This window comes from Rhinoraja longicauda, chromosome 21, assembly GCF_053455715.1.
Source record: "Rhinoraja longicauda isolate Sanriku21f chromosome 21, sRhiLon1.1, whole genome shotgun sequence".
NCBI lineage: Eukaryota > Metazoa > Chordata > Chondrichthyes > Rajiformes > Arhynchobatidae > Rhinoraja > Rhinoraja longicauda.
Window position 1 is genome coordinate 35,174,660 of NC_135973.1, and position 27,450 is coordinate 35,202,109.

General features: G+C 41.1%; 1 protein-coding gene across 2 annotated transcripts in view; it reads left to right on the forward strand.

The window, feature by feature from the left end:
* The first annotated feature begins 561 nt into the window (after nucleotides 1–561).
* Nucleotides 562–27,450, forward strand: part of LOC144604134 (eukaryotic peptide chain release factor GTP-binding subunit ERF3A) — a 43,694-nt gene continuing 16,805 nt past the window's right edge. For both annotated transcript variants that reach the window (XM_078418310.1, XM_078418309.1), the window contains exons 1-7: nucleotides 562–812; nucleotides 21,499–21,543; nucleotides 21,797–22,027; nucleotides 22,258–22,291; nucleotides 23,643–23,720; nucleotides 24,446–24,626; nucleotides 25,057–25,211. In XM_078418310.1, the coding sequence (XP_078274436.1) occupies nucleotides 617–812; nucleotides 21,499–21,543; nucleotides 21,797–22,027; nucleotides 22,258–22,291; nucleotides 23,643–23,720; nucleotides 24,446–24,626; nucleotides 25,057–25,211 (920 nt within the window). In that variant the 5' untranslated portion in view covers nucleotides 562–616. The remainder of the gene's footprint in view (nucleotides 813–21,498; nucleotides 21,544–21,796; nucleotides 22,028–22,257; nucleotides 22,292–23,642; nucleotides 23,721–24,445; nucleotides 24,627–25,056; nucleotides 25,212–27,450) is intronic.

Below are 27,450 nucleotides of genomic sequence, written 5' to 3' on the forward strand. Positions count from 1 at the left end.
CAGGAACTTGCTAATCCGGGGGAAAAAATGACCATTGAAGCCTGACATGGTGTAATCTCTCTCTCTCTCTCTCTCTCTCTCTCTCTCTCTCTCCCCCTCCCTCTCCCTCTCTCACCCACTCACTCACTCCCTCACCTCCGCCGGGAGACGCTCGCCTGTTACTGCGAGGTCACGCATCCGGTGGTTGGCCGACTCGGCGCGCGGGCTTCTGGTTAATGTAGTTCCATTCGCCGGAAGCACAAGGGGAGTTTGCCGCCGTCTAAACTACAGCTCCCACAATGCCGTGCCTGCCCCGCTCGGGCATGCGCAGCGGCGGGCGTTTATCACTAGTCTATCACGTAAGTGAACGTCAGCCCTTTCGGGAAACACACGAGGAGCGGGCGGAGCGGCGGCGAGGACAGGAGGCTTTCGGCTTCATACCGGCCAAGCCACAGCCTGGTCCCAGGCCTCCTTCCAATCCGCGCACTAACAGCCACGGAGGAGCGAACGAGGGAAGGAAGGAAGGAAGAAGGAAGGAAGGAAGGAAGGAAGGAAGGAAGGAGGGAGGGAGGGAGGGAGATAGAGAGGGAAAAAAGGACACGTTATTTTTAAGCCCAGTAACATTCTCAGTACGGCCATGGATTCGAAGGACGTGGCGGATTACGCCCCTGATTGCTGGGAGCTGGCGGCCGACACGGATGTCGAGGCCCAGATGAACTCCTCTTTTTCGAAGCTCAATGTGAACGCCAAGCCGTTCGTTCCAAACGTCCACGCAGCAGAGTTCGTCCCCTCGTTTCTGAGGGATTCGGACGAGGCCGCTGAGTCGCCAGAAGGTAATAAAAAATATTATTTTTTAAATCGAGTGAGGGGGGCGAAGAGAAGGTAGAACACTGGGAGGAAAGTGTGTGGGGCAACTTGGGGCCTTTGTTCATTTGTCCGTAACAGCAGGCAGGGTTGTGGCGATGCTGGGCTGGATGAAGGCTCCGAGGTGAAAAGAGTTTGTGGCCTGAGTTCCATCGTTTGTCCGAGATACGTCTGTATCTAAGTTCTACTAATTGTGTCGAACAAGGCGGTTTAAAAAGCTTCAAATTGGCCGTTTTGCAACCCATGTCAACTTCAGGCTTCAATGCTTTAATAAACACAGTTGATCTTTAACCCCTGTTTTTTCTCATAGCACGAGTATATATTTATTACGAAATGTTCCATCTGGTAGTCGAGAAATTTGTTATAGAGGCTTGAGGCCCAAATATGGAGACCAGTCTCCATTTGAATGAATCGTCTGTTTGCACTCTCTCAGGTATCTACTCAATAATGATGGCAGCGCACCCGTATCTAAGTAAACGCTAAGCTAAGGTCTTGAAGTACAAAAAATATTTGCGGGGGGAAACTGGTTTATTTTAGATTGTAAATTCACTTATTTATTGTAAATGGTTTGTTTGAAAGTTTAAAACCCAAACTTTAATCACCATTCGTGGAATAAAGGCTCAACTTCAGATGCACTGGTCAGGTACTTTTCAATTATTTAATTAAAATTCGCATGGGGTAGAATTATTTGCTGTTGAATCTACACTTTATGATATGCAACCACTGCTAAGATGCATGCTGGTATGCCCTATAGGATTACTGTACGGTAATTGTCATATTGGCTACTTTCAGCACTTTTTGAAGACATCATGTTACAAACACCTTGCATTTTATGCACAAGGATTTATTAGACGGTATGTATTTGTGTTACAGTTATGACAATTCTAGTGGCTAGTCTGTTATAGTAATTAAAACTCCAATGCAAAAGCTGAAATCAAATCTAAAGACTGGATTTTATATTTTACCAGAAACAACAGCTGAACAGCAACCTGAACTCGTAGTACTATTAATGGAGCTAATGTACTGAGAAACTTCAGAACACAAATAAACTGACTTGAGTTACAAAATATTAGGGTAATTAACTAAAAAAATCAATGGAGGAAACATGTTGAAGAGTTTGTGACACGATTCCAAAGGGGCTAAGCAGCTGAAGGCATGACCATCGATAGTGACAATCATTTCAGGACCACTGTAATTCCCAGGGAAGATTCGAGTTAGTAAAGGCAAAGCCATTATATGGATTTTACACAGATTAAACGTGACCCAGTTTGTCAGTGGGAACAGACATACAATTGATTAATTGAAATTGATGCCATTTGAGAAATAGCGTTTCTTAAAGAAATTGTTTGAAGAACTCTGGGGAGCCTCTGAAGGGAAATGTATGGATGACATTTTGGATCTGGACATTTGAGAATTATGTAGCAATTTTTGATGATTTGAATTTTAGGAGAGATCAAACTGAGGAACTGTTTCAGCAGCAAATGAGCCAAGTAAGGGGCATTCTGCCAAGGACAGAATGGATGGTCTTGATCATGGCACAGATATGATACTGTTTCCAAATGGTCTGGGAAGGGGGCAGCTGGAAGAGAAAATCTCACACCCCATCTACCAAACCAACTGAACCAATCTTAAGGCGTGTCTGTCAATCCCTGATATGTTGGATCATAATAATAGCACAGTCCCTGTAAAGACAGTTGAAATTATACACTCATCAAACTGGATAAATTCAGGGCAGCACAGTGGCATAGCGGTAGAGCTACTACCGGCCTTACAACACCAGAGGCCCAGGTTCAATCCTTTGATCGTTCTCCCCATGATCTGCATGGGTTTTCTCAGATCTTCAGTTTCCTCCCACACTCCAAAGACATACAGCTTTGTATGTTAATTGGCTTAGTGTAAATGTAAAATTGTCCCTAATGTGTGTAGGGTAGAGTTAATTACTGGTCGGTGCAGACTCGGTGGGCCGAAGGGACTGTCCACGCTGTCTAAACAAAACTTTTTTCATAAAATCAACAAAGCAAAAACAGCTCAAAACTGGCCATTCAGTGCTATGGGCCATGGAATTGCAATTATCAGTATATAATGCATTTGTATATAAATGTAGACACCAGAAACCGTAGATGCTGAATCTGAGCAAAACACAAAGTACTGGAGGAACTCGGCAAGTCAGGCAGCATCTTGGATTGGAATTGGAGTTTCTCTCCCACGATGCTGCCTGACCAGCTGAGTTCCTCCAGCATTTTGTGTTTTGTTCATGGATATAAATATTGTATTTATGTGGTGAAACAATAATTTAGAAGGGATAGCATGCTTTAAGCCAAATTGTGATGTAGGAACCCAAGGATTATAGCTTTTCAGTTGCAGATTTTCATGGATAATCATTTTAAACAATTCATGGGAATGGGAGCTGTTATTACAATGCTGGCGGTGCCCAGTATTAAAGATGTAAAAGATGAGGCTGAAATATTTCCAGAGACAAATACTCAATCGATGATTCTTTTTCATGAATTCCCCACTATCATAGAAGCAAGCCTTTGGTCAGATTGTCTTCCTGTGATGCCAAAAAGTTACTATCTCCAAGTAGTTAGTCTTAACCAGCTTACTTCAATCTGAAGAAGGGTCCTGACCCAAAGCATCACCTGACTATTCCTTTCACAGATGCTGCCTGACCTGCTGTGTTCCTCAAGTACTTTGAGTTTGACTTCAATACTCATTGGGACTGCTATCATTGTAATCACCTAATGGGAAGGTTAATCCAACAAAGAACAAGTCACAAGTATGATGGGATACTCACCATATTTCTGAGTGAGTGCATTTCCAGAAACACATGAATGACCCGACAGTATTCAATTGTGATAGTTAGCCCCCACCCCACCCCCCCTTTCAATATTTGCTCTCTCCACTGCCAAGCACCAGGACTGTGGCACATCTGTGATAAATTAATTTGTTCTCTGCTGAGTGTGATACTAGATCGTGCAGTATATAATTTAAAAAGCATACTGCATTCCCCGTAGAACCAAAACACCTGTGTAAAGAAGATAGTTTGGGTTGTTTTCCTTGGAGCAGAAGTGTCTGAAAAGCACAGTATTGAGGGGCACATTTAAGGTAGATAGTAGGAAACTTTTCACCATAGCGCGGGTATCTAAAGGTTGAGGGCATAGATTTGGGGTAAAAGATTTAGAGAGATCTAAGGAAGAATGTTTTCACCTAGAATTTGGAATGCACTACTGGGTCGTGGAGATGCGTGTTCACATAGGTTGTAAGTATCTAGACAAGTACTTGAATTGCCATGTTGAAGGCTGTGGATGATGTGCATATAAATGAGATCAGTACAGATTGGCACTTAATGGTTAGTTGGACATGGTCTTAAAGGCCCAGTTTCAGTCCTGTATCATTCTGTCTGACATCTGCAATTAAAATCTTGATTTTCAATCATTCTGCTGCAATTAGCTGAGAATTGCTTGGTGAACAAACCTTTATATTTTAAGGTGATTTGCACATGAGTGTTATTATATTATGCCACTTTAAAAGGTGTGGGCCTTGTTGCCAATGCCCACATGCTCTCTCTTGCAACTTGATGCTGTTTCCAAAATATTTTTTAAGGGCAAAGGGAAAGAAAGCTATCAGAAGGGACGAATATTTATTCCTTGGGTAATGCCAGAATTGACTGGCAAAAGATTTCTGCCGCAGTGCAGAGAGGCATGGTGATAAGTTGGTGGGATGCGGGGAAGAATTCCAGAGCAGTGTGGTACCTGACCAGGCATCATTACTAGTCTGAAGAAGGGTCTCGACCCGAAACGTCACCCATTCCTTCTCTCCGCAGATGCTGCCTGTCCTGCTGAGTTACTCCAGCATTTTGTGTCTACCTTCATTACTAGTTTCACTGTGCAACTAGAAAGAAAAGCAGATAACCTATTTAGCTTGGAATAGTGTCTTCTAGACAAGATTTGGGTATCAATGAAGAGGAATTTGAAAAAGATCAGGACATGGGGAGGCATTATTAGTTTGCACTAAAGGGACATTGTGAGAAAATAGTTGAGATTTTTGCGATAAGGTAATTGAGCTGATTGATGGGGAAAATCAGAGGCCACAAACTTTTTTTTTGCAGAATAATTCTGTACAGTGGGAGTGATTTGAAATTGCATACAGTGAAAACCTGGCTTGATACTGTTCAAATATTGAGTAGGCAGTTGCAAGGGAATATCGTTTAGTCAACTCCATGTGATTTTTTTGTGTGTTGCTGTGTTTTGTCACTCAATGAAATGCCATTTTTGATATGGGTTCGTAATACTTCAAAAAGTAAGAGGTTTCATCCCTAGTGTGAGTTTCAAAGATAATGTGCAATTTCTTCAGCCACCCTTAACACTTCTGATGTGCTCCATAACTTTCACAAATGTTCCACATTAGCTGCCATTGGTATCTTCTGGCCTAGCACATTGCCTTGCTAACCCCACCACTTTCTCAAATACACGTCTTGGATAACTCTTTTTCTTCCTGCTTGCATGTAGATCTGAGCTTCTCTGCTGACATCTCGGATTATCAATAATAGATTGAATGGCAAGAATTGTATGGAGGATTGTGAGTGGCAACTGGTCTTTAAAATTTAGTCTAGGGGGTGGGGGTGAGAGTGAATGAGGTCTTCACAAAGATATCAAATACCTACCTATTGTCTCAGCTCTTGGTAAAGTGTTTACCTTTTGGCCGATCAAAAATATTGTTTGTTTTATTGATGGATTTGCTTGTATTTTCAAAATGGTCAATAATCCATTGCAATTTAATTGAAAGTTGTCCTTGAGTGTCATGAAATTTTATTTCTCTAGCTGGTGACAGTGCTTTGTCTCCTGGAAAAAGGGCACGCATGAACTAATGATTGAATAAGGAAACTGAGTAAACCATTTTTGTTGAGGCGTGCATTTTGCCTTGCCCCGTGATCTACACCAAGAAAGAAGAATTGAGGCTCTGTGGAGCATTAAGATGGAGGCATCCCGAGGGACTGGTGGGCCCCATCCCAGGTTATTGAGTGAGGCAAGGGAGGGGATTGCTGAGGCCTTGAAGATCTTTCTACTCTTGCTGCTGGTAAGGCCCACAAGAATGGCCATTGTTGTTCCTTTGTTGAAGGAAGCAGAGATGATTGAGTAAATTGTAGGCTGGTGAGCCTCGCATCAATGGTAGGGATCTATTGGGAAGGATTCGTCAGAATGCATTTTACACAAAAGTGGAAGGAGACCTTCAGTCTGAAGAATGGTCTCGACCCGAAACGTCACCCATTCCCTCTCTCCTAGATGCTGCCTGACCTGCTGAGTTACTCCAGCATTTTGTGATAGCATGGACTTTAGTAAGTCATTTGATGCAGTCCTTCATGGTAGGCTAATCCAGATGTTAAAGATGCATGGATCCCTATTGACCTGAATGTTTAGATTTAGATATGGATTATTCATAGAAGGCAGAGTTAGATAGAGCTCTAAGGCCTAGTGGAATCAAGGGATATGGGGAGAAGGCAGGCACGGGTTATTGATTGGGGACGATCAGCCATGATCACAATGAATGGCGGTGCTGGCTCGAAGGGCCAAATGGCCTCCTCCTGGACCTATTTTCTATGTTTCAGAGGGTTGTGGTGGAAGGATATTCTTATGGCTGGAGGCCTGTGAGCGATGGAAGTCTGCAGGGTTCTGTGTTGGAACTTCTGTTTGTGATGTATATAAATGACTTGGACATAAATGTGAATGGTAAGTTTGCAGATGACACAAAAATTGTTGGAGTTGTGGGTAGAGAGGAAGGCTGTTGAGTAAACAGGTCAAAACAAGTTTTACTATGGGAATAATGCTTTGAAAAAGAAAATGGATAATTTTAAGGTGTAAAACATCTTAAATTAATTTTAAAGTCCATTTGTTAACATACTTCATTTTCGATCGTCACATCTGGGGTACTTGTTCCCTGTCTCTTTCAGCCAATGAAGACTATTGACATTTGCACTGCCTGGTATCACTCTCCAAAGTTGAATGAGTATATATTGCACTTGTTTTACAAATTTGTGGTGCTTGCAACTGAATAATACCTTGTAAAGTAATTTTGTAATCTGGAACCTGGCAGTAAGATGCAATTGAAACTGATCATTTGACATATTTGATGCTGTGCCTTGCTAGTCTTGACAATTATTTGGGCCTTGACAATTATTATCCTCCCATTATTCATCATCTGGGTTTGCATGTTTCATGATTTATTATAATGAGGAATTCTATGATGCTCCACAGAGGAACTGGATCATGCAACAAAGAAAAGTTTGTGTCAGAATGAACTGCAGATGCTGGTTTAAACCGAAGATAGATACAAAATGCTGGAGTAACTCAGCGGGACAGGCAGCATCCCTGGAGAGAAGGAATGGGTGATGTTTCACCCATTCTTCAGACCGAGTCAGGGGAGAGGGAGATACAGAGATAAGGATGTTTAAGGTGTGAAAATGAGAGGAGATGGGGGATCAAGGGAAATGTAGAATGGATCATGGTTAGCTAGGAGAAGGTTAGAAAGAAAAGTTAGTGGACATGACTAACCTAGCTAAAGAAGTAACTTGTAAGCGTAGAGAGAATTGAAATGAAGTGATATAACTAGTTTAGCTATTGGCAATTTTATTGATTGTCTAAATATTTTAATAGTACTTTATTTGTCACATATGCAACTGCACAGTGAAATTTTTCTTTGCATGTATAACGCATGCGAGCACCGCCATTTTTGGCACCTTTATTCAAAGTCCAGTCGGCCCATGTGTCGACTCGATGTCGTGGAGCTGTTCCCGCGAATCGACGTCCCTCTCCTCTTCCAGCCATCAGTACCGTTAAGGTGCTGGAGCCATTACCCCAGTTCAACAAGCATTCGGGTGGGGTACTGGTGCCATGAAACGCCGAGCCTTTGGCCGAGGTCCTGTCGACTGCCGAGCCTTCGGGCAGGCGCCGCGGCTCCTCGGGAGTCGAGCTATTTTGATTTATTTTTCTATGTGCATTGAATCAGGATGAGCCAGTGTTAAGCAGTGTTATAATCTTCCAGTATTAGACACGGCAGTCTGGTCAACATCATGGAATAATACCAAATTTATATTTTGGGTGATCCAAATTCTTGTTATGAATGAAAATGGCCACATTTTCTGCAGAAAGCTCTGGAATTCTGAGTGAGATGGTGTATTTTGAGTTTGAGTTGGGAATGTGGATAAGATATAACTTCAGTGATTCACATAAAAGAGTTCTTGGATTATCAGCAGGTCTTTTCGATGACAATAGAAATGTCATGTTACCATTTGTGCTGAGTCAGAAAATGGAGTTTAATAGTGAGGTTTCAGTAACGTTCTTGTGGATAAAGTGACATTTAAGATAGTGTGTGCATTATTTGGCAATCTATTTGTTTATGCTTTGTGATGTAGAACAATATCCCATAGTTTTACGCGGGAAAGTTTGTGAGTAGAAGTACATTTTCTAACCCTCTAAATACAATCTTGTTTATTAACAACACTAATTTTTATTTTTTATCTTTCAAGAGCTGAAGAACATCACAAACTTGTTCCATTGTAACTTCCGACAATGTAACAGTGATTCGGGTTTAGGCACTTTTGAAACAGATGTATGTAGGCCTACATTGACTTTGCTTTATACAATTGCCAGAGCTTTTTATTCTACAGATTGAGAGGTTCAAGAAAACACATCCAGATTGTCAGTTGTTTGGGCATGTTGTGGAAAAACATGGAAAAATGGTTTTAACTTCCTCCTATTTGGATATTTTACTGGTGCTGAATGTTTCAAATTTAACAAAAATCAGTGGAGTGAATTAGTTTCTGTTCCATATCCTGCATAGTGAAGCTAATGTGACTTTAGGATAGATTTGTGGATGAGGCAAAGTTCTATTCATAAATTTATAGCAAAAGGGCAGCATTCAACCGTTTGTGTCCTATGCGGGACGGAAAATATTTATTACTTCCAATCTCGTTGTAAGCTTGTACGTTGAGTCTCAAGTACTCACCAGGTGGCTTTTAAATGTGGTAAGGATTTGTGCTTCCACTGGTGTTTTATTACCAAACTGAATTGATGGGCTGAATGGCCTGATTCTGATACCTAGATTTCTGTTTTGCGCATTTGATCATGTATTTAAATTTAAAAACGTCGTCCTCTTTCGTCTCCCCACCGTGTTGACAATAAAAAAACAAAAATCTCAACTTTTGACTTTATTTGCTGGGTGGCATTGTTTTGTTTAGTTTATTATTGTCACATGTACTCAGTTACAGTGAAAAGCTTTTTGTTGTGTGCTATCTTGTCAAAGAAGAGACTATACAGGATGTAGACAAAATGCTGGAGTAACTCAGCGGGTCAGGCAGCATCTCTGGAGAGAAGGAATGGGTGACTATTTCGGGTCGAGACCCTTCAGATTATACAGGATTATATGTATGTAGGCTGTCTCCTTGGTTGGCAACCACAAGGGTAATGCCTACAGCCAAGATGAAATTCTCAACTGGCAGGGTACTGAGCAGGACTTGACTATTTATAATGCTAAGATAAAGTTTGATTAGACCGCCTTTGGGTTTTAATTTAATATATGTTGGTGGATCTTTAGTCTCCTGTACACTTCAGCCATTGAGTTCCAGGCCCTGGATACTCCTTGGTAAAACAACATTTCATTCACCTCTCCTTGTGAACAAGAAATGTCATTCAATCTTAGTATATAGATAGGATGATAAATTAATCTGAATCTTTTCCTTCCTTCAATTAAGTTTCTTCACCTGGTTCTCAATTTTGCTGCCAAGGCAACAGTGGCCTTTAATAGTTTTGAATATCAGTTTCATTTGTTTCTCCTCAACATTTTAATTCTATCTTGGCAACATCCCTAGAAATCGTTTCTACTCTCTAGTTCTAAGTGATTTTCCATGGTTCGCTGGATGCAGCTGAACTATTACCATGTACAGTTTTAGCAAGATCTCCCCACAATAAAAGCAAGTTATGTAAAAGTCTCAACCATTTTATCCACTTATCTGCAATGATCTCTGGACATTCACTCCAAGATTCTTTCCTCTGTCAATCGAGTCGCATTGCATTCTCTTGCTGCTTTAGCCATAATTCATGAGTGCAATTAAAGGTGACATTGGATTTTGGCAAAGGTGGCAATTCAGAGTAAGTAGTTTTATTTTTAATCAAATAAAGGCTGTATTTGGGGGGGGGGGGGAGAGCAGTAATTGGGTACCAGTGTCCATGATCCATATTTACACTTCCATCTGAGAGTATTTCCACGGTGTTTCCAAAATCTTCTTGGGCATATTTCATTTCCCCTGCTTGAACATTGAGTTTGTGTCCCACTCACTGACTACTGCAGTTTTCCACCCAGAATTCTGTTCAACTCTGAGCTGAGTTTCTATCCTCGCCATGTCATACAATACATTCACAATTATTTTCTTTATTCCTGGTTGTTTGAGCATTCATCTTCTGAAGACTTCTGCACATGAAACATTTTATTGCATCCGCATTATGATGCTCTCTCCAATACGATTATACAAGTTAAGCAGCATTGTAAGGGTTAAAAAAATGAACAAAAAAAGTACAGTAAATAAAAAAGCTGTAATATTGGTACATAAAATGGCCACGGTCCCTAGTTGCAACCAAGCAGTTCTTAGATTCATTGGTGTTTGTAGAGTTCAATAATTGTTTTGGATAAGCATTGCCTAATCCCATTATTTTGGATGTTTTATGTACCTAAAATCTACATTTTTTCGTTGTACACTGACTACTCTAATATAGAATACCGAAATGGAATGATGATGACTAAACATTTTGGGTCCATGACTCTGTATTTCAGTTCAGCTTAAGTCATCAATTTGAAACATTATTTTATTTCTTGCTATACTGATGTTTGCTTATTAGTACCATCATTTTTTTTAAATTTAGATTTTCGGCATGCAACACATTTTGCTGTTATTTTTAGGGGATGATCTAATGTTCTCAAAGTTGTGAACTGATGATATAAATGATCTTCTCTCAGAAGATAGTTAATGTCTGTAATCCATTGCCCCAGAGGCTAGTGGAGGCCAAATCATAAGTTGCATTTAAGGTGGAGATGGATTGATATTTCAGAGTGAGGAATTGAGTTATGAGGAACTGGCACAGGTTCAGGCCAGGCATGATCATATTGAATGGCAAGGTACACTTGAGAGGCTGGGTGGCTTACTCCCATTTTCTCGTGTTCCTTTGTTCCCTACCATTTACTGTATGTCCTGCCCTGGTTTAACAAGCCAAAATGTAATACCTCGCTTGTCTGTGTTGATTTCCATCTGCCATTCCTTGGCCCACTTCCCTGATCGATCTAGATCCTTTTGTAAATCTGGATATCCTTTCTCGCGGTCAGATTTATAACACATAAAGCAGGTTCTTGTGTTCTTTGGGTTTGTGTGCAACAACCTACCATTAAAATCAGAGATTTTTTTCTATGCAAAGTTTTTAAAGTCTCAAGTCTTCATTGGCTGCCTGGATGTAACTTTGGCACATTGTCACGCTGCAGATTAATATAATGATCGTTCAACATCTTGCTGTTCCCAAATAATTCCATGGCATCGAACTGATACTGTACAGATAGTACTTGTTTTCACATCTTGTGAAACTTGACCCCTCAAAGTATGATTGTTTCTGCTACTCCTATTGAACATCAGCCTAAGTTGCCTGTTCATATCTCAGAGCCCTCTGTTCTCCAATTTAGTGTTATCAACTAAATCAGATTGAATGTTATTGAGATAAAATCCAATGGTTGTATTATTCCCCACTTAACTATTAACAATCCCAAAAATCTTACTACAATGATTAAGTTATTTTGGGTTATTTGTCTTTGCCAAATACTTATTCCTATCCATGAGGATTCTTCTATTTGGTATTCTGCATGTGACATGTTGTTTGTGGTATCTTTTGATATCCATCGTTTACCCTTGGGATTATATTAAGTTTTTCTTTACAGGAAAATTTGATAATGTAAATTTGAAGGTTTGGAAGGTATGGCTTTTTTTGGCTAAGGACGGAAAAGTAACTGCAAGGAGGACTTCAATTAGACAGTCAGCTGGGGTAGATTTTATTTAAGTGCCTCTGCATTCTACATAGATTATCAGGGGCCATGCAGAGATTTAACTTTATGGCTGTATTAAATCACAACCTTGCATTAAACCAAAATCTTAGGAACGTGGCGAGAAAACTTAGAACTCAAATAAGTTGAGCAACAACTGTAAATAAGCTAATCAAATGATAAGTACTGCATCAAAAATATTATACTCTGTATAATACTGTTATTAAACAGTTTGCATGGTTAACTCAACACGTCTACCATGGCACATGTGCTGGTGTATAATGCTCCATAAGAAAAATGAAATGAAACTGCAAATCTTAGGGAATGTCAAATCCATCGTTACTTGCATTTGCTGAAATGTGCCTGCCTAGTGCTCATCTGATGCCTTGCCAACACTAAGTAAGGGCTCAGAAGCTGCCAAGTGATGAGAAATCGGGGAAACAGAGGTAAGAGAAGCATACATGAAATGAAAAAATTGGTGATGGATCTGACCATGGGTTTATCATCCAATTGTGATGACGTGGTCAACTCTTGTCTCTCTTGTGCCTAAATGGAAAAATGGAGCTTGAAAAAGAAATGCAATTAGTCCAATTGTTCTGTCCACTGCACTGCAGGAATCCATGAAATATCTGGAAGACATCTGACCAATGGTGTTCAACAGAGATTAGTGCTGGGATCTGAGTTTGCGATGTATATGTTTTGAACAGAAAACGGGTTAATTAAGTTTGAAGGTGAGACAAAAAGTAGTTGAGTTGTGGATAGCGAGGAAGGTTATTGAAGGATACAGCAGGATATAAAGTCATAGAGCATCGAAACGGGCCTTTCGGACCAACGTGCATGTAGCGACCAAATGCCCCAGCTACACCTGTTCCATCACAACTGCCTTTAGCCCATATCCCGTTCCTATCCATTTACTTGTCTAAATGTTTTTTAAATATTAATTTAAATTTCCCCGGTGTGGGACGAATAAAGGAATATATTATTATTATTATTATCATCAATCAGAAATATGGGTAGGGAAATGACAGGTGGAGTTTAATCCGGACAAATATAAGGAGGTCATAAATAAAAGAAAGGTATACAATAAATGGCTGGACTCCTGGGAGCATTGATGTTCAGAGGGATCTGGGGATGCAATTCCATAGCTCCCTGAAAGTAGCAACACAAGCCGTCATATCATTTACAGGTAGTAATGTTATAATTTCCTAAAACCATATGTTATAGAAAATTGTGTTACAAAAAGGATGATTGTCAGTGAGACAGAGGGGGTTAGGGGGCTAACATGTTTCAGACTTTAATAACAAAGTTATTTTCTTCCCTGCCGGATTTTAAAAAACAGTTATTTTCTATTGAAATGTTTTTTCCCCTGCAAGCTAAAAATTACTAAACGGCTGTTTGATACTTTGTTTAATAGAGTATAGTTGCACAAGTGTCAGTAGAAGCGTTCGCTTGTCAATTTCATGGCTGTCCAAGGTTGAGGTGGTAGCTGTGAGACGATGGTGCCTGATTCATGTGGAGAGTGGAACGGGATTTTTGTCCCCAAGACTTTAAATAAAAGACCTCTTTATTTCTGTTTGTCAATTTGCAAAATTATCTTTTTTTACTCAAACTCACATTATTACCAATTTGGCCCATGTAAAGCAAATATCGTTGCCTAATTCATCTTTCACATTATATCCAATTTGTGCTTTGCAAACACTTGTTTCAGCAGAACTACTTTCACCAGTTGGGACATTCATTTAGACAATAGACAATAGGTGCAGGAGTAGGCCATTCAGCCCTTCGAGCCAGCACCGCCATTCAATGCGATCATGGCTGATCACTCTCAACCAATTTGCCTTCATTGGTTGGGGCATTGAATATAAAAGTCAGGAAGTTGTGTTGGTGCTGTATAAAACTCTGGTTAGGCCATGTTTGGAGTATTGTGTGCAGTTCTGGTTGCTGTGAAACAAAGGACGTGGAGGCTTTGGAGAGGGTATCCGAAAGAGGCTCACCAGAATATTGTGTGTTTACGCAACACAAAATATTTACAGTGCGATTGATGAATTTGGGCCACGGTTTGAATTGCACAGATCAAATTGGTCTGTGCTAGAGCCTTTCTGGATTGTCTATTTTTCTGGATCAACAGAGGTCAAGTAGTAGTGAAACGCCAATACACCCTGGCCCACTAATGACACCCATCCCATGCCTCTAAAGCACCATGGAATGCCAGAAACTTAAATATATAAAATATAACCAAATAAAATCTAAATGTGAATTGAATGCAGACACAAAATGCAGCGGGTGAGGCAGCATCTCTGGAGAGAAGGAATGGGTGCTGTTTCGGGTCAAGACCCTTCAGATTGAAGAAGGGTCTCGACCCAAAATGTCACCCATTCCTTCTCTCCAGAGATGCTGCCTGACCCGCTGAGTTACTCCAGCATTTTGTGTCTACCTTTGATTTAAAACAGCATCTGCAGTTTTCTTTCTTGGGAATTGAATAACCTGCTGACCCATCCCGGCTCGTACTGTCTCCATGACTGTTTAGAGTCCCCGCTTCCGACATCACTCCCGACTCACAAGGTGCACCAGCAAGTCGTCCTTCACCCGTCGACAGGACACAAAGTGCTGGAGTAATTCCATGGTCAGGATCTCTGGAGAATATGACAATGCGACCCTTCTGACTAATCCAGTCAGCTAAATTATTCCAGCCCTGTGTCGGTTCACTTTAAACCAGGTGGCCATGCTGCTGGTCTGCACTACTTCACCAGTTTACCAGGCTGTTATTGTGGCTCACATTGTAGCTCTGCAGTGTGCCCCCTCTGTCACTGTGGAGCTACCTCCCCTCTCACTTGTCGTCATTTCCAAGGGGAAGTATGTCGGCGACTCCAGGGGAGGAGGCGCTGGTGGAGGGAGAGAGGGGGGGAGACCTTTGGGACCCCTCCTTCTCCCCCAGAGTCGTCAACATACTCTACTTTGGAAGTGACAGCGGGGGAGGGAGCCCAATTGTGACTGAGGAGGTACACAGAAGAGCGACACCGTGAGCCGCAACAACAGCGGTGTGAACCGTTGAAGTGGGGCTTGCTGGTGCAGACCCCGGTGCCTAGTTTTAAAGTGAAACGATAGTGTGGAGCTAACTGAATCAGATGAGCTAACTCAACTAACTGAATCAGTCTGAGGAAGTGTCCCGACGTCATCTATTTGTGTTCACCAGAGATCCTGACCCGCTGAATTACTCCAGCACTTTGTGTCCTTTCGGTGGTTGAAGGCCGGCTCACTGGTGCACCTTCAGAATCGGGAGTGGTGTGGAAACAGGGCTCTAAACGGCCGTAAAGGACAATGCAAGCCAGGAATGGGTCGGCAGGCCTGTCTGCTAAATCCGACATCTGTAAAAAGGTGGTCGTTAAAACGATGGTTCACTCTTTGTTTGTGAAAACATTATTAAATTAGTTCACATTTTGAAGGATGTCTAAAACTTGACATGTGAACAGTAGGCAACAATAAAAACAAGGAAAAGGGCATACATACAATGCTGCTAAGGCTTTTGGTGGTTTTCATTGTCTTCTGTTGATGTTTAGCAGAACCAACAAGCAGAGCGGACAAACTGTTTTAAGTGTCCAAGTTTCAAAAGGATGGAAACATCATGCATTTTCAAACATTCCCGATGGCCTAGTTCATAATATTTTTTCTCGTGGTTCTTGCTGACAATGTTGAAGGTACAGGGACAGCTGCACGTACCATGTGACAAACAGCATTATTTTGTGCTGAGACAACTGTAGGAATGGTGGTGTTAAGTGTCTGGCAAAAACTTTCAGCAAATCTCTTTCTAACTCAATTTGTGTTGTGTGGCAGCCAGGTAAATGTACTTCTGATTTTGTTTATATTCTGACGGTTTCTAGAAATATTGAAGTTTGGTCCGTACTATCCTAAACCAGGATCTGAATAATATTTTGGATTTTGAATTGTGAGAAATACGTATTTGATCATGTTAAGAAATGCCTGAGATAGTGTGGTCCTTGCAATCAAGAAGTTTTCCGTCATCCAGACTGGAACAGTTCACTTTAGCATGTCTTTATTCTACAAAAAAATATATAATTATTCTTAGCTCTTCTTGGGTGGAAGGCCATGTTGCAAAAAGGATTCTGTGATTAGACAATGAGATATAGATGGTGTGTGTGCAAAAGGCTGCCAAATGTTGTTTCATGTGGTAAAGTAAGGTCATGTGCTTCAGTAAGAGAATCGAAAGGTAGATTATTAACTGAATGGAGAGAGGCTGCTGAAATACAGAGGAATCTAGGTGTTCTTGTGCATGAATCTCAAAGCTAGCAAGCAGGTCCAATGAGTAGTTGAGAAGGCAAATAAAAATTTGGCTTAATAGCAAAGGGTTTGAGGTTGCCTCGCCTGGTCTCTAAAAAAGTATATTAGAGTATTGAAGTTAGTAGAAATGAGATTTGCCAGGCTAATTCCTGGGATGAGAGGGTTGGCCTACCAAGAGAGACTAAATTGTTTGGGATTTCATACCTAGTGGTTTAGAAGTTGTTGGGAAGTTTTCACTAGTAGCTAAAATAACATGGTAGGTTTGATAGGTTGGGGAATAACAGAAATGGAAAATGGCATAGAAGGGCAGTAGAGGCCAGCGGAGATCAGCAATATTATTAAATGATGGGGTAGGCTTGAAGGACTTGATGGCCTACTCCTGCTATTTTCTAGTCTTGTTCTTTGTTGATTGTAATATATTATATTACTTTATTGTCATTTACACCAGGGTGAAGTGGAATTCTTTGTTCACATGAAGCTTAAATTAAGCAGTGTATGTACCGTAATGATAAATACAATGACCAGTGCAAAACAGGAGAATGGTGCAAGATTATGATGCTAAATCAGAGTGGTCCATAAAACATTAAAGTACAATAGCAAAATTACCGAATGAGGTAGAGTTAAGAGCATATGGTAACAACTTCGGGAATTGAATGTGAAAGAGGTTGTTGGTACAGGATTCGGATAGCCGTGGAGAAAAAGTTGTCTGGATGTCTGAGCTTTCAAGCTCCTATATCATCAAGAAGTTAGAAGAGACAAAATGGAATGGCCAGAGTGTAGGTCATCCTTAACCATACTTCCAGCCTTTGTTATGTAATGCGCCACAAAGATGGTCTGCATAGAAGGAAGTGATGCGTCCATATTATGTACTGGGTTGCGTTCATTTTCCTCTGCCGAATCTGGCAATCAAGAGTAGAGTAGTTCCCATACCACACCACCTCACACCTTTTGCTGCATTTTCTTAGTCGCTGGTGCTGTTTCCTTTCCACTTCATTTGATTGTGGAGAGGCTAGGTATATTAAACATTTTGGATTTGGGTGAGATCTTGGCTTGCTTACCTGTTTTACAAGCTGTTTTGTGAATATAGCATGGGTTATTCTGCAATGAAGTACTGTTCTATGAATTATTTGAAAGTTGACAAAGGCCTATTCCTGGTTTTGCTTGCTGTACCGAGTACAAAATGTTAAATAGAATCTACAGCCCAATAAACACAAGGATATCAGATCATATGCCAAGTGTAGACTGAAAGATGACCTGAGCTTGATTACTCCAGTGTAAATGGTGATCAGCCAGTTTTTGTCCCTTAGACTGTGTGTGAAGAGTGGTAAAATAAGCTGACAGATGTAGGCATGCAAATCTGTCACAAAGTATGGAACTTGACTGTTTGACTGGCCTGGATTAACTTGGCACAATGGCACAGATAATAAAGTGGCTGCCTTGCAGCTCAAACAACCTAGGTTCAGTTCTGACCAATGGTGCTCTCTGAAATTTTCACATTTTTCTGTTACTACATCGTTTAGCTCTGGGTGTTCTGGTTTCTTTCCAAGATGGGTAGCTTGGTAGATTAATTGACCAAGGTTTAAATCCCGGGTGTGCCCACACTGATGTGAGAACCGCATAATAGGACTATTATAGAATTAATGCAAATGGACGCGTAACAGTCAGCGCCATCTAGGTGGGCCAAAGTATGACTTTGACTCAATCAATGACTATACACAATGATCAAAGTATAAAGCAACTTAAAAATGTGTATTTAATACTTCATCGGATTTTGAGAATTCAATGTTTTAAAGCTTTTCAAAAATATATAAACAGACAAGGTCCCTGTTTCCACTGGGTTTAGAGAAGTGAGGGTGGGGTAGGGGTGATGGAGTGTGAGTGGGGGGAGGAGGGAGGATAAGGGGGATTGTGTGGTGGGGGGGGGGGGAAGGTCCTAGACCAATACAGGAGAGGCTTTGGGTCCACGGGGCACCAGCGCTCTCCCCTTCCTGTCCCCCTCTGCGAGGAATGGGTCCACTTGGTCTAGTATATTATCATATTACTAAAACTCTCATCTTGTTTGTATGTATGTTCCTGAAATACAGCCAAAACGGTACACGATAGCGCAACAATTTTAGGGGCATCTTACTCACCATTGGCCTGCAGTGTGCAGAAGCAAGTTTCGTTCAGTTTTGTTATATTTTAAAAGTCATTCACTTTTTAAACTTTAGTGAATCGCTCCCACTCCCCGTGCCCGGCAGCTGCGCCTGTGCAGTAATACTACCGTGTTCGGCGTCATAAAGGGAACCCAACGTGTTATATATGAGATCGCCGTTTTGATATAATACAGCGCCACAAAGGGAGAGGGTTTCTGGGCCCGGCAGCGGTGCGCCTGCGCAGCAGCGCCAGGAGGACCGGCGCCCAACCCGGCATGCCCCGCGTCTGACCTTCCTCCCGTGGTGCAGCGCAACGGCAGAGAGACGGTGAAAAAAAAAAGGCTGCTGGCTGGACGGACGTGCAGCAGCGCCTTGCGGCCGCTCTCCTACTGCGAGCCGCCCGGGGCCGGGATGAGTGGCTCCCTCTCGCCTTTTTTCTCCCCGCCTCCTGCTCCTCACCATACGGTGCCCGTTTCTGCCCGTTGCCATGCCCACCAACCTGCGGCAAGCTGGTTGGGGCGGCGGCCATGGGCGTGCAGGGCTTCCGGGAGTACATGGAGAAACATTGTGCCAGCGCCGTAGTACCGGTGGAGCTTTACGTCTTCTTACGTTTGAGGCAGCAGAAACTATGTAACGCCCTCCAGGCGCTGTAGCCAGTGCAATGTGCTGTTGTTGAGGGCCGTGAGGTCTACCCCTCTACCAGGGGGACGGAGGACAGTGCAGCCCAAAATGCCGCGCTGCGCTGTTTGCTGGTCTGCTGCACACATGCAGGCTGCTGATGAACGCAACCCCCAACGATGCATGTTGGCGTTGAACCGGCCGACCCCTATGCGGAGCCGGTTCAGGGCGACCCACTCTTTGCGGGGCGTGTCCGAGCCGGGTGGAGCTGTGGTGTTCGGTGCGACAGTAAATTGAGGAGGTCGCGATGTCTGTTCCCAGCTGGTTCTCCATGCTCCTAGTATGTTGAAACCGGAGCCACAGAGGGTCGCTGCATGACGGGAGAAAGGGTGACGAGATGACAGTCGTTGAGGTCCCAGTTGCTGTGAATGCTGGGCGAGGTGGTGCAGAGGATGTTTGGCGTCTGTTGGGGCCTTGCACACCAGCCTATGAGTGAAGAGCTCTCTGCGAAGCTTGGCGGGTGCTAAACTAAAGTAGCTTTACTGAAGAACATTTAGTAACAACGGGGGTCCACGGGTCGTCTAGTCCTTTAATAAAATCCTTTTAGTTCAATGTCTTTCACCAGTTGAAGAACCGCAGCAGCAACTTGTGCAAAAGTCAAAACAGTTGACTAGATTAAATTGAACACTAGATCAACTGCCAATATCATTTTATTTGTTAGTGAAAAATTGGATTTCTCTTGCCGTTTTGATAGCCTCTAGAGTTAATTCTTCCCTGAACCTTTGCACAGAATATGAATTGATCACATTCGTATTACAAACCACTGTACACAAAATCCAGTTATGTTTTATTATTGCTGTAAAATAATACGCCCCACCCACCCCCATTCAATCACACCTGATCTATCTCTCCCTCCTAACCCCATTCTCCTACCTTCTCCCCATAACCTCTGACACCTGTACAAGAATCTGACAAGAATCTATGTATCTCTGTCTTAAAAATATCCATTGACTTGGCCTCCCCAGCGGCAGTGGCAAATAATTCCACAGATTCACCACCCTCCGACTAAAGAAATTCCTCATCTCCTTCCTAAAGGGAGTTCTTTCATTCTGAGGCTATGTCCTTTCATCCTAGATCAAAAATACTTTAAAATAATTCTCCAATGCTAGCCAGCATTCTTTAACAATTTTTTTTAAGTATTTATGGATACTGCTGCATCAGTGATTGGAAAAAATCTTGCTTTTTTAAAAAACTTTGTTTTGAATTTGTGCCTTGTTAGGATCACATCGATCATTTGGAACACATCGACCATTTCGCACTGTTTAGACAATAGACAATAGGTGCAGGAGGAGGCCATTCGGCCCTACGAGCCAGCACCGCCATTCAATGTGATCATGGCTGATCATTCTCAATCAGTACCCCATTCCTGCCTTCTCCCCATACCCCCTCACTCCGCTATCCTTAAGAGCTCTATCTAGCTCTCTCTTGAATGCATTCAGAGAATTGGCCTCCCCTGCCTTCTGAGGCAGAGAATTCCACAGATTCACAACTCTCTGACTGAATTTTTTTTTCCTCATCTCAGTTCCAAATGGCCTACCCCTTATTCTTAAACTGTGGCCCCTTGTTCTGGACTCCCCCAACATTGGGAACATGTTTCCTGCCTCTAACGTGTCCAACCCCTTAATAATCTTGTACGTTTTGATAAGATCTCCTCTCATCCTTCTAAATTCTAGTGTATACAAGCCTAGTCACTCCAGTCTTTCAACATATGATAGTCCCGCCATTCAGGGAATTAACCTAGTAAACCTGCGCTGCACGCCCTCAATAGCAAGGGCTGTTATTATCTTAAACATCATGATGTAATGGTAATGCAGCATGGAATCATGATTACATCATGATGTAATGGTAATGCAGCAGTGGCCTCTATACCCACTGTACCCATGCTAATCATCAGGAAGACAACCCAATTGGAACACTATACTCCCCATATTTTTTCTTCTTTCCTCGCCCCCTGCCACCCCCAATCTTTGGGATGTGGAAGAAAACTGGTGAACCCAGGGAAATTGGGAGCACGTGCAGATTTCACACCCAATGATGCCGAAGCTGTGAGGCAGCAGTTCTTTTAACTGTGCCACCATTGCAGCGTTTTTAGTCATACCTTACCTTGAATGTTCAGTCTCCAAGGTCTCGCATCTGTCTTTTGTGGTGATTTATAAAAAAAATTGGTAGATTCTTCTTCAGTAGTTTGTCCAAAATGCCAAATGGGTCTCCAATTGCAGCTGAAGGTTTAACAAAGGTTAGCTTGTCATTATTAGTTCCATATTCTACATTGAGGGTTGTGTTGACTTTTTTGTGTTTTAGATGTTTATGCAGCCTCCAAATGACTCGTGCCTGACTATGGGGTTACTCCGTTACACTCTAATAAACGTTAGTGATAAGATTAATTTATTTTTCCCATCTTCAATGGGATTATGGGTGTCCCAAGTCACCTCAATAAAACTTTGCTATTTCAAGCACGTCATTATTTGTTTTTCAGGACCTGATGCTACAGATCCCAGCATGGAAGTTTCAGAACGTCCTGGTAAGAAACCTTTTGCTGGATTTTAGCCTTATATTTGTTATGATTTGGCAGCTTGTACATAAAACTATTAATCAGCACATAACTGGCAATTTTGTCCTTTTAAATTTTATCTTGATATATTTCAAAAATTATTTGGGTTTTTGCCCTTTTGCTCTGTTCTTGATTTGGCTTACTATTATTGTGATAGCATCCACAATCTGTTAGTGTCACTGAATGCAATGACTATCATGACCTGACCATTTAAATTTTGCAGCACTAGTGGAAAATGGAGATACAGAAGCTGGGCCTGAAGAATCATGGGAACAGAAAGCAGAGCCAAGTGAAGCAGAACCAGGTGGCGGTCCTGCAGGCGACGGGGGTCCACCTTTGGCTGCTCCAGTCGAAATGGAAGAGGAAGAGGAGGTGTCTTCACCAAAGGTTGCAGTGGTAGAGCCAGGTGCTCCAAGGAAAGAACATGTGAATGTTGTATTCATAGGTCATGTAGGTAAGTTACTAGATAAAGTTTAACACCATGGACTTGTTCCTAGTTTAATGCATTTGGTGAACTGGTTTTCTCATGACCTGCTGCATTGACATTCAGCCATTGCTGAAGCTAGAAATTCACTGTTTATATAGCAACATAACATTGTTAATGGAAAATTCTACACCAGCCAATACAATGTAAAATGTGTTCACACTGCCTTTTGTATAATAACTGTTTTTATTTTTCCACAGATGCTGGAAAATCCACTATTGGTGGACAAATAATGTAAGTTATTGCTTCGGTTCTGATAAGTGTAGGTGTAGAGCAAGGGAAACTAAATGGAGTTCTCAATCTATAGTTACCAAACAAAATACAATTTAAGCTATTATTTCTTGCAACCTCCTTTTAAGAGAGAGTTTCATTCTGGGTATGCCCTTGTTTCTTTTGAGTCTGTAGTGTTTGGAATTTAGGCCTGTGCGTGGATTTGAATGGAAATGTTTCACTTTGACTATAATGTATATTAAACAGAATCGCCTACTGGCTAACGATGATTGGGGAGGTTATTCATATTCTAATGTCCTGTGGAATATCCTACTATTAACGGATACTGCTAAAAAGTTTTTTTAAATTATCAACTGATTATATATGGTGTTTAATATCTCATGGAATAGTTGCCCTTTTTTGAAGATAAGAATTTGTATTTTAGAACTGAGATGAGGAAAAACTTTTTCAGTCAGAGTTGTGAATTTGTGGAATTCTCTGCCTCAGAAGGCAGTGGAGGCCAATTCTCTGAATGCATTCGAGAGAGCTAGATAGAGCTCTTAAGGATAGCGGAGGCAGGGGGTATGGGGAGAAGGCAGGAACGGGGTACTGATTGAGAATGATCAGCCATGATTACATTGAATGGTGGTGCTGGCTCGAAGGGCCGAATGGCCTTCTCCTGCACCTATTGTCTATTTTGTTTTAAGGTTGATTTCTTATATTGATTTCTTATGTTGATATGTAAACAAAATATCTTGCAAACTTGAACCTTTGTATTGCAGTGTGTTCTGTAATGGTTTCTGACATAAACTGTGACCATTTTGAATCTAAATAGCTAATTTGGACTTGGAATTATATATTTGGTTAAATTCATCTCGAGATGAAGCTTGAGTCTTTCAATTTTTTAAACATAATAGGAGTTCTCTGCAGCCATCTGATTGAAAATTGCTCAATTTAGCAGTATTAAGCGAGTCTTGGTGGGGCGAGAGATTCCGTCAATATTTTCATGCAGACCTTTTTCTTGGATAACTTTAAGAATATTTTCATTGGTGTAATTGTTTAGTATTCCATTTTGTCTGGAATGTTATTGTGTTTGCAATGTCTAAATTAGTCAGAATTAGCTATTTACATTCAAAATGGTCACAGATAGTGTCAGAAACCATTACAGAACACACTGCAATAAATACAAAGGTTCGACTGGAAAAAGCCAAATAAAACATAATATTGTATATTTTGTTGCATACTTGATAGTTTAAATTACTTGTATGCATTTTTAATACGATTAACATAATGAATAGAAATTTAAGTAGAACCCAAACACAGTAAAATCAACAGCATGAAGAGATGTGTTGAGTTTTTGTTGGCTGTTTTAAAGGTATCTGACAGGTATGGTGGACAAACGAACACTAGAGAAGTACGAAAGGGAAGCCAAGGAGAAAAATAGAGAAACATGGTGAGATCATTATTTGTATGTTGAAATTGGTCGTTTCAACCTACTACGTGATTCCTAAATTAGAATTTTATTTTGGTATCCATTTCCAATTGCTTTTTTGAAGTGTAACTCCTGTTGTCAATGAGATTCATCTGAGAATTATAAAGTTAAGGATATCTATAAACTGGTGTCTCTGTTACGATATCCACTTTTTACCTATTATTACAATTCATTTGGTTCCCTTAATCATATGTGGGAAAGAGGGTATTATGTACTGAAAATCCACATTGGAAATGTGCAGGTTGTGTTTGATTTTAATGTCTTCCTGCTGTCATTTTGGCTTCATTGATCTTTGTTGGGACTTGCATATGGCCACTCTACTGAAGTTGCAGAACACAGCTTAGAACCTGGAATTATGCTCCCAGCAAAGGAATCTCCGTATGCAAGGAGAATAAAATTAGAGAACTAAGTTACCGATAAGCAGCAATGTGATTAAATAGCCAAGAGCTGAAATGCAGCTAAAATTGTTTAAATCATTTCATTTCCCTTACCTTTTCTCTTTGGTTGAAGGCATTTTTATTTCTGTTTGGAAACACGATAATTAAAGTTCAAATGCATCATATAACAATTCATTGGATATGTTTAATGTTGAATGAAGCATGTTTATTTGTATTCATTGCTAAGAGTTGCACAAAATTGTGTAGTTGCTTTATCTTTGTTTCATATTACAAAATATCATTGTTTAGGTACCTATCCTGGGCCTTGGACACAAATCAGGAGGAGAGGGACAAGGGAAAAACAGTTGAAGTGGGTCGTGCATATTTTGAGACTGAGAAGAAGCACTTCACCATTTTAGATGCACCAGGTCACAAAAGCTTTGTACCAAATATGATTGGTGGTGCATCACAAGCTGATCTTGCTGTATTGGTAAGAGGTCCAGTTTTCACCTTAATTCTTCATAGTAAAGATGGTGGTTTAGGAAGTCATTTAATAACGGGTAGCTGGAGGAGAGATGTTTGTTGCACTTCAATTTTGGTCATTAATTATTTGGGAACTGGGGAATCGGTGCAAGAATTAGACAACATACAATAGAATATTTGAACATTTTCATTAAATCCTAATGGTGATACAAATTTATATGAAAGATGATGATTTTTGATGTGTAAATGAAGTTAATTTTGGTGCAAGGTCCAATATTTTTAAGTCTCTAGATGATTTCATTAGGCCACTCAATAGCTTTAATTTTTTTTGAGTTAAAACAAGCCAGTTTAAATGTACCTGTTGCTAGTTGATCAAATTCCCATTCATAAAAATGTTCTTGAATCCAAAAGAAAACTCCTTTCTGTCGTTTATTTAGGTCATCTCAGCCAGAAAAGGTGAATTTGAAACTGGCTTTGAGAAAGGAGGGCAAACACGAGAACATGCTATGTTAGCAAAAACGGCAGGAGTCAAACATCTGATAGTTCTCATCAATAAAATGGATGACCCAACAGTAAACTGGAGCCAAGATAGGTATGTTTTGTACACTGTTTTAGAGGTGTATATTTATGCAAACCACGCTTTGTCATATTGTATATCTGACTAAGCATTTGTACGAAACAAAGATACGTACTGAATAACTTTGACAAATATATTGGTGCGGGGAGGAGGAGGAGGGGAATATGATTTAAGTCTCTGCCTCTGAGTATTGTTTTTGACATGTATTCCCCTTGAAATAGACACAAAAAGCTGGAGTAACTCAGCGGGTCAGACAACATCTATGGAGAAAAGGAATAGGAGATGTTTTGGGTCAAGACCCTTCAAAGGAAACGAGAGAGATAGACTGATTTAAAGAAATATAGAACAAATGAGTGAAAGATGTGCAAACAACCGTCCGCCTGGGCCTACCAGATCTGGTTGCCAAACACATTAATTCCCCTACCCATTCCCACACTGACCTTTCTGTCCAGGGCTGCCTCCATTGTCAGTGAGGCCAAACGCAAATTCGAGGAACAGCACTTCATATTTCGCTTGGACAGCTTACAACCCAGTGGATTGAATATTGATTTATCTAATTTCAAGTAACTCTTGCCTCTCCTCTCTCTGTCCCTCCCCACCCAAGTCGTTGTACTAGTTTCAAAGTCGTCTTGTTGGGTCTAATTGTCTGTAACTCGTTCTCACCTAGCCCACAGCTAGGTGAGCCTGTTTCCTTTATCATCGTGACTCAGTCTGAAGCAGGGTCTCGACCTGAAACGTCATCTATTCCTTTTCTCCAGCTTTTTGTCTTTCTTAGTTTTAACCCAGCTTCTGCAGTTCCTTCCTACTTAATTCTGTTAAGTTGTTCATTCCTTGGTACTTCTAGATCCCGTTTTCCTTTTAATTACGACTCTCTACTGTCATAACATTTCCATAGTTTGTGCTGTTTACAGCAAATATACCACGATATTTTCAACACAACTGTCCACAAATTGTGAATCAGGACAACAGTGGTGGGCTTAGATTTGATCCCTGGAACAAGATTACAATTGTGCCTTCAAGCTGAAATAAATTCATTACGAACAGCATTTTGGCTGCAAAACTGAAACCCAATGTTCCTAATTGTGTGCAAAGTAGCACTTCAAGTGCTTTGAGAAGCAAAATTTTACCAAGTTATCTATAATTTTATAGGTGTAAATTCATAGTGAAGGTAACATGCTGGTACAAAATGCCACAATGTAGTCCTTCTAATTTTATTTTGAAGGAGTATGAAGTCCTTTCAATTTTTACACTGAGTTACAGTGCCCTCCATAATGTTTGGGACAAAGACCCATCATTTATTTATTTGCCTCTGTACTCCACAATTTGAGATTTGTAATAGAAAAATTCGCATGTGGTTAAAGTGCGTATTGTCAGATTTTCATAAAGGTCATTTTTATACATTTAGGTTTCACCATGTAGAAATTACAGCAGTGTTAATACATAGTCCCCCCATTTCAGGGCACCATAATGTTTGGGACACAGCAATGTCATGTAATTGAAAGTAGTCATGTTTAGTATTTTGATGACTGCTGGACGTCTGCGATTCATGGATATCACCAGTTGCAGGGCGTCTTCTCTGGTGATGCTCTGCCATGCCTGTATTGCAGCCATCTTTAGCTTATGCTTGTTTTGGGGGCTAGTCCCCTTCAGTTTTCTCTTCAGCATATAAAAAGCATGCTCAATTGGGTTCAGATCGGGCGATTGACCAGGCCACTCGGCTATTTTTAAGCTTCGAAAAGCTCCTTTGTTGCTTTAGCAGTATGTTTGGGATCATTGTCTTGTTGTAGAATGAACTGTCAGCCAATGGGATTTGAGGCATTTGTTTGAACTTGAGCAGATAGGATGTGTCTATACACTTCAGAATTCATTAAGCTACTACCATCAGCAGTTGTATCATCAGTGAGCCAAAACCTTCAGCAGCCATACATGCCCAGGCCATAACACCCCCACCACAGTGTTTCACAGATGGTATGCTTTGTATCTTGGGCAGTTCCTTTTCTTCATTCTTTGCTCTTGCCATCCCTCTGATGGCAAGAGCAAGTTAATCTTCATCTCATCTGTCCACGACCTTTTTTCCTGTGGTTGCACTTTTAAGTACTTCTTGGCAAACTAACCTGGCCATCTATTTTTAGATTTAGAGATACAGCGCGGAAACAGGCCCTTCGGCCCACTGAGTCCGCGCCGCCCAGCGATCCTCGCACATTAACACTATCCTACACACACTAGGGACAATTTTTACATTTTACCCAGTCAA